At 36.6% G+C, this 8,633-nt stretch overlaps 1 protein-coding gene across 1 annotated transcript in view; it reads right to left on the bottom strand.

The window, feature by feature from the left end:
* The window catches only part of LOC106471279 (dynein light chain 1, axonemal-like), a 70,862-nt gene extending 64,111 nt beyond the window's left edge, over nt 1-6,751 (bottom strand). The window contains exon 1 of the mRNA XM_022399888.1: nt 6,695-6,751. Coding sequence (XP_022255596.1) covers nt 6,695-6,751 — 57 coding nt within the window. The remainder of the gene's footprint in view (nt 1-6,694) is intronic.
* Nucleotides 6,752-8,633: the final 1,882 nt, after the last annotated feature.

The following is an 8,633-nucleotide window of genomic DNA, read 5'->3' as shown; positions in this document are numbered from 1 at the left end:
ATAGAGCGACTGTTGAAATTAAGTGTATCATAAAGTTATATTCGGAAAGAATAAACCAGTTTTATTAAGTAAGGACTTGTGTCGCTAAAGTTTGGTCGGAACGAAGTTACAGAAAATTAATTAACAAACGGAGACGTAACAGTTAGTTTTAAAAAAATACTTCAACAAAAGTAAATCAGATGTCTGATTAAGAATCCAAGGTTCCTGTGGAGATTACTTCTAACTTATTATCAGAATGGAACTATCAGTAATTCTCATTGATCATATTTATCCAAAGAGAATACCTCCAGTGACATAAAGGGGTTATCCCATTTTTGTATCTTAAGTCACAGAAAATAAAACCATCAAAAAGATTTGGTGACTCGACAGTTTAAGGCCAGTAATTTAGTAATGAAAGAAAGCTTTGTTTTCAACAAAATTTGGTGACTGTACTTTAATATTACATACTTTAGTAATGATATAATGATTGAAATGTTTATATTTACGAATATTAATATTGTTAATTGGCTTGAGTTCTTTTATTCCCAATTATGAAAATTTAAGTTTAATAAGTCACTGGTCTCTTTTTTTTTCTCAATGGGGTTGTTAATTGGTGTTCATAATCCAGGATATAATGAACACGAAGACAAAGATTTGAAAGGAGGATGGGTAAGAGCATGCAGGGCCACATAGAGATTCCACATAGAGGGCAGGAAATGCAGAAGGAATGAAAAAAAAAAAGTACAAGACTTGCGATCGGAAGACATGAGCCTATTTGGAAACCTCAAACATGGCTGACAAAGCCTCCTGACAGCCAACAACAGAGGAAATCGAAAGACTTTTGTCAAAAAGCCAAGTCAAAAATAGACACAAACTGAGGAACATAAGAATGGGAAGGATGATAACCACATCAGACAGACTAACAGCAATATGTGCACTGACATCAGTAAACTGGCATGGAGGAAGGACAGACAGGACGACAAATTCAGGAACCCACATGATGTGAAAGTCTGGCCTTCTGGTGAGGGACTGGACAAAAGCCATCAGGAAGACAGAGTGTGGAAAGGGATGGATGATGCACACCTGACTGGGGCTGATATAGGAGTGTTGGAGATGAAGGTAAGGGGATGACATCAAAAGCCAGTGCAGCAGTGGAAACCATGGTTGAGCCAAGAAATATGGAGCCACCTACAGAACACGACACAGAGTGGTCTGAATTATGGCAATGACACATGGAAGGAGACAAACAGGAGGATATGCATATAGGTACTGACCCATCCAATCCAGACTGAGAGCACCTACTGCCACAGCCAAAAGATGAAGAACAGAGACCAAAATCAGGGAAGTTATATTGTGAAATGAGTGGTAGAAGCATCTGGGAAACCCCACTGAGCCCACAACCCCAAAAATCTTAAGGAACCACAACCACTCCATAGGTAGAATATTGTCGGGACAGGATAACTGATCCACAACAATAGTCAGGGAAATTGGAAGAAGACATGGCAACCAAGTGGCATGATAGCTGTGGGCCCAATATAGGAGATCCCACATTTGAAAACAGATCTCTCTCTGCTGTGTGCCTCCTATCATGAAGAGGCATGAGACAACTGTAGAACTGTCAGAGTCTACCATCACCAACTGGCCCTGAAGAGTGAATAAAGCTCAATGAATCACAAGGAGATCCATGATTGATATGGAGAGAGGACTCAGAAAGAGTTCATCTCCTTGAAACCCCCTGAGTGTTGAGATATATGCCCAACTGGAAAAAGAAGCATCCATAAAAAGGTGACATTCCAAATGAGGAGAGAGAAGAGGAACCCCACAGTATTGTTGTCTCAATACAACTACCATGCAGAGTTGGTCTGGAAGGAAGGGAGAAGGGTGAGGTGAACATGAGCAAGGCTGAAGATGACGAATGTGGGCACAACCAAGAGTAAAGAGGGCTTCCAGAGGAACCCACATCCCCAAAACAAAGAGAACCTCTCATGCAATTAGAGATGAGGGAGAAAGTTGGGCCCAATTGCTCATGAAGTTCAAAACACCATGAGATGAACTAAAAGGTTTTCGTGGGTGTAAGAAAAGACTTCACAACCTTGACAAGACAACCCCTCCCCTGGCATCATCCTGGAGAAAAAACTGAGTAAATTGTGCAGATTCTTATTGTGAGGAGGCCAGAGGTAGCCAATGATCCTATGAGGATGGAAAAGAAAACATCTGGCATGAATCAGGTGAGCAAATACCCAGACTACCCAACAGAACCCATTGGGTACACCAATGAAATTAGTCCTGAACCACCCCTGAAAGATGCTGTCATGAAACATGATCCTGTGAATGGAATTGGATGACCATATCCTCCGAGATGAGTCTCAGAACCCAAGTATCCACACCAAATTACCTCCAAATGTGGACAAAGTGAAGGAGTCTGGCCCCCATGGGCTATAGTCACCGATGCTGGATGGCTCAAAATTGATGGCTAACAGGGTACTAACAGTGAGTTCATGAAGCCCAAGAAGCTGAAACTCACAAAGGAAAAAGTAACCAAAAAAATTGGGATCCAATCCCCACAAAGGGATAAGCGACTCCAAATGCTGTGAGGCTAAATAACAGAGGTCAGGACGATGAAAAGCAAAATCATCCTTAGTACATAGGGGTTGAGGCATATTACTTCCTGAATGCATGGCTCCCCCAAAATGGTTCGTATGAACCGCAATTTCTGGGGAAGGAGGAAACACTAAATATTGACTCAAAAGCTTGTCTCCAAGAAGAGCAGAGGTAGAACCATAGGAAACAGGAGAGAAAGACAGAACATACCTGATTAATCTGATTTAATCAAGTCTACTAAAGGAGAAAGAGGCTTGGGCAATTCTCCTAAAATGACACATGACTGAGAGGGACATTCAGGAGGGGGAAAAGGCTGTCCAAATCTGCATCTTCCCAATCAATCAGACCTTGAGCAGGTATAATAGGAATATCGTTAGTTTGTTTGAAATGTTGCATGAAATAGATCAATTCCTGACATAACATAGCTGTCACTTTATGTGCTGAGAACCTGGCTTTGGACTCCGTATGTGAGGTTGGGAAATCCATAGCAGAGCAACAGAATTTGAAGTCATGACCATCTGAAACTACAAGTTTAAAACTTTTGGAAGTGAAGTAAAAAAGAAGGGAAAATATAATTCATAACTATCCACCAGAATGTTGTGATTTAGAAATGATGATATTGTATTGCAGAAATAACTTAGCTAATAACTGAAACCACTATAACAGTACGTTGGAAAGAGTGAAGAAATATTTTATAGAGGAGTACCTAGCTGTTTAAGTCGCTTATGCCAGAAACCCAGACAAAATGATGGCAGATGATGTTTAACTATCCAAAATGTAAGGTGATGCCTGTAGGTTTTCACAATTGAAATTATTGTTACAACTTAAATGGGAATACATTAAATACTGTAGTTGAAGAAAAATATATTGGTGTTGTGATTGAAAAATCACTTAAGTCATTTAAACAGTGTATTGTAGTTAGCAATAGGGCTAATAGGATTTTGGATACCATCTATAGAAATACTGAATACAAGACAAGGGATATTATTGTTTCACTTGTAAGGCCTCATTTAGAGTATCATGTACAGTTTTGGGCTCCCTTCATAAAGAAGGACATTGAATTGTTGGAGAAGGTTCAGAGAAAAGCCACTAGGATAATACCTGGGATAGTGGTATTGTCCTATAAGAGACTAAAATTTCTGAACTTGTTTTCACTGAAGATGAAAGGGTCAGAGGGGATTTGATTGAAGTGTTTAAGTTTATTAAGGGTATTAATAACATAGATCCATCAAACATTTTTGTATTTAGCAGTGAAAACAATAGGACAAGGGAGCAGAAATTAAAATTTTGGCAGCATAGGAGTCATCTGCAGTTTAGACAGTGATATTTTTCAAATAGGATGGTTGGCTTTTGGAATGAGCTGCCTTCAAGGGTGGTGGAGGCACAAAATTTAACTGAGTTAAAGAAAAGATTGATGAATACATGAGTAGTAAGGGGTGGTTGTAGTTAGGAGCTGGAAGGGACATCCTTGATGGGCTAATAAGGTCCTTTTTGTCCCTTTAAAATTTTATTAATTTATGAAAGAGAGGCTTAAAGATTTGGACTTCTTTTCTTCATAATATTGAAGAATTTGAAAAGACTTGAACAGTCTTTCTATGGGTGGCTGATGAAATGAAAAAGGCTGGAAATATGAATATGAATGTTAGAGGTATATAAAGTAGTGGTGAAAAACTCGCCAAATTAAGATAATTTTATTAATAAAACACAAAAACATGCCCTTCATCATGTTACCAGAGACAATGAAACTGTTAATAGAAGCATTAGGTTGAAAGAACAAGTAACATGTGGCTTGAAGGCTCAAGAACATGTTCCTAAGCTACGAATAAGCTAAGGGACGTAACATATATACAAAAAAAAAGTATAAAAATTGTATTGAAAAAAATAGAAAAACGTAGAACAACAATACAGGCAACAATGTAAGGAAATGAATGAATACATGTGAGAAGTGTTCCTAATGTCAACTTTTTTCTTATGCTGTAAAGATCCCAAGCAATTTGATGATGGAAACCATTCATTATAACCATGTCAAACTCTTAAGATGATGTTTATAAATAGTCTTAATTTATAAGTTCTAATGCCTTAACAATTAAAATACATATGTGTGAAGCCTCCCAGATAATACATGAAACATCAAGTAAATAAAACAATCCCCTATTTAGAAAAAAATTACTAAAAACAGGTAACTTGAAACATTTACTAAACATTTAGTATTCTCTGGTGAAACTGATTTCAACAAAGTGCTATGTAAGTCTGCTTTATAACGGAAGGATTGATCAGGATAATCACAGAGTAAATTTGAATTATGCTAAAAAATGAACTTAGCTATGAGAATAAACAAACTGGACATGTAATTTAAATTAAAATCAACCTTTATTAATACCTAACAGCTTACTTTCTTGGACTGTTATCTTCTACCAGATCAGTGAATCAGACAGCAGTTGATTGAATAATTTAAAAACCAAAGTAAACTGTGTCAACCCAATTTCAGATTTACCCATACCAACTAGCATTATCTGCATGACTACTCATTCTCATACAACATAGTTAATGCTAATACATAACCTCTAGATATCATTTACTCTGTAAGTGAAGGACATTGCTGTTGTTAACCTACTTTCACAATGCCTGAAGTTGTAGCAATATCCCCACAGATGGAGCATGTTTTACTACTAGAGAACAACAAAGAAACACAGCTAACTGGAACAAAGATAGCTCAATGGTTTTTTTGTGAAAACTACTTAGAATCAGATAAAATGAAAACTTTTGAAAATTCCTATATTAAAATAAGTAGGTAGAAAATGCATGGTATGCCTGCATGCCACAGCAATAATGATTAATATCCACAGACTGTTTGACTGGGTGATTTCTACAATCAATTATAGATCACTGATTATAATAATCAATGTTTTGTTGAGAGGTTTCATGTGCATTACATATTAACATATTTATAATTGATACTCATTGCTGTTACTGTGATATGCAAATAATATAGCTCCTTATGACTTACCCTTGAAATGACAATTTGCACAGCTTAATTGTTATATAAAATACACCAAGTTGGGGGGGGGGGCAAAAACATTCACAATTGTCACGTGTTTTTAATTGAACAGGAGTGGGGATAAGATGATACTGAAACTGTAATAATGTGGCTATTCAGCTATTCATTAACCCAGTCTATCACCAAAACCACTCCTACAAACATTTTACTGTATGTTGAAGTCAGTTATTACAAAAAACAAAACAAATAAGTGTTCTCTGAATAAAATAAGCCCAAAAAACTGCAATCCACAGCTCTCACAAAATTAAAGTGACTTGTGAAAGAAAACAAGCCCAAATCCACTTATTATAAACAGCCTTGGTAAAACTGAGTCTGATGTATTCAGGTAATGTTTCAAAATTTAATTTATATTACCTGTGCTTAGTCATACATTCTAGACAAATAGGGTGTTTTATGCTTTTAACTATACTAAACCCTACCTTTAGTTGGTAATTTATGTTTGAACTAGTAGAGTAGGTGGATACATCCTTGTATGGGGCAAGTACACAGGATAATTTCTTAATTACTATTTAGTAAAATATGGCATGCTAGGGATAAGAAGAGCCAGAAATGATAGGTACCCTAGTTGCTCCTTTTTTGATAATAAGACTAACATCCGGTTATGGATGACATAGCACTGTGGAAAATCCATGTACAGCTTGAACTACAGTATAGTTCTAAGTGAGATTAGCCTTAGTGTTTGTTTCACTATGTTGTATAAGAATAAAAAATCACAGTAAACCCAACATTTCATGTTATGTTAGTATGGACTGTAGGACTCACATCAGCTGTACCAGTTTCCTAAAATAAGTCAGTTGATTGGAAAATATCTTGAGAGACTGATTGATTCCCTGTCCAGCCTCTTTTTTTTTTCTGGTCTTAATGCATAAAAAAGATTGTGTTTCACTTTACATTAAATGTCCAATCTGTTTATTTTCTAAGTTTAAAACTCAGTTGCTCACTAAACTCAAATTTACTTCACAACTTTCTTGACCAATTCTCCCATTATAAAGCAGTGTCACCTGAGAATACCACACTATTAAGTTGCAATCTACTTTTTACCTACATTTTACCTACCCAGATCTTGATAGCTTCTTTCACAGGTATTCCTTTTGCCTGTAAGAAAGAGTACATCTCAGACTTACAATAATACAGTCTATCACAGTGACATAAGAAAGTAGGTAGTGACATCAACTACTTAGCACATTGAAATAACCCCCTATTCAGCAAAACATCAACATTAAATTAAATCTAACAAATGGGAATAGAACTAGCTGTCAGCACTAGCTCTGACTACCTCACCATACTTTATGTAGAAAATCCCAACAGAATTGAAATAACATTTTCTACTTTCTAACACTAAAACCAAAGAGAATGTGCTACAAGAATCTTTTTCATATTGCTAAAGAGTTGCTATGGTTGGGAGAATGTAAGATTGCTCAACCATTCATTATTGCACAAGTAGCAGTTGAGCACAAGTAGGATGGTTAGGGCTATAAACCAGGCCATTTCATTTTGGAGAAATATGCAAGATGCTCACCACAAATATCGAATACAGAGAATAGCATCTTAGACCTGCAGCCCAAGGTGAACCCATGACCCGTCTGGCTGGAACGAAACCACTAGGAATGACTTGATTAATAATGTAATGGGGTGTCCTGTACTACATTAGCAGGTAACACTTTAGCTTTGCTTTACAACTAAGGCTGCATCAACCTAGTCCATTACCAGTGTGATTGCACTGCCCAATGAGGAGTTATCCATACCAACTTCCCCAATGGCTTGGAACTGGAGAAGCAAGGGTTCTTTCTTCTATGCTCCACTAGAAGAAATTGAGGTGTGAGGGGAGGGCACCAGAGATTTGCAATGGGCTACCATAATTAAAGACAGCAGGCAAAAGCCAGGTTAGAAGGCAGGCACATACCTGGTGCTGTATTTTTTGTCAAATGCAGAACAGCTTGAAAGATATAATACATATAGGCACTGTCAAAGCATTCTTGCAGAAAACCCCATCTCAACAGTGGGCACTGTGCAGGATTAAATGGGCTTAACACTTTTTGTACTCTACCATTTAATGTGGATTTTGGGTAAGTAATCCTAGTGAGGCAACACCAGCTTCTCAGTGGATTCCATTGTCTTCATAATATAGAAATATATGTATATTGAATAAGGTGGTTGTGAGACCTGAAAAATAAAAATAATCAACTCTACATGGTCTTTCCACTGATTTCTCCAAGTCTATAGCTGTGGTTTTAGTAGATAGTAAGTAGGGACAGTGGGAATCTTGTTAATCTACTTGCTCTACATCACCTTTAATTTTGAGAAGCATGCATATACACACCTGTTGTATTAAAAATATACAGACATATGCCTTCAGGAACTCTTTTAACTGTATAAACTAAACCTTAATAAATAGTCATGCATCTTGTCACATTTTAGACTCGTACATTGGTCTTAAAACGTTTTTATTTTATGAAAAATAGATGTTTCTTGTGTCTAAACTGTTCCAGTTATCAAAATCTGTTTAAGAAACTTGAAAAATATAAAATTATGTTTTTTGTAATTTTTGCAAAATATCAGAATTGTAGGTGTTCTATACACTGCCATCTTCCCTCCTCCACCTAGGTGTATATTCATCTTTTTGAGGAGGATGTGGACAGAATACACCCCTGAGTACAGTTATTGCATGCCTGCAGTAGGAAAATAGTGAAATAAGCATTCTCTTTTTAAATGTGAAGAAACATTATTTTATACTTTTATCATATCTGCCTTCACCATGAGGGTCCACATTTCCACATACTGTATCATCAGTATATGATATTAATAGTGATACATTCAACAATAAATGTCAAGCACATTAATGTTAGAACTTGGGGTAGGTATGCCACAGATTAACGTAACACTAACACAGGTCTTGTTAATTTATCTAGTTAATGTAATTAGGCTCATAACAATAATATATTAGTTTATAATACTAAATTCTTGTTATGCATTAGTCATAGTAAAGGCCGCCCGC

Source organism: Limulus polyphemus, unplaced genomic scaffold (assembly GCF_000517525.1).
Source record: "Limulus polyphemus unplaced genomic scaffold, Limulus_polyphemus-2.1.2 Scaffold4513, whole genome shotgun sequence".
Classification (NCBI taxonomy): Eukaryota; Metazoa; Arthropoda; class Merostomata; order Xiphosura; family Limulidae; genus Limulus; species Limulus polyphemus.
This window is presented reverse-complemented; position numbering and strand designations above follow the sequence as displayed.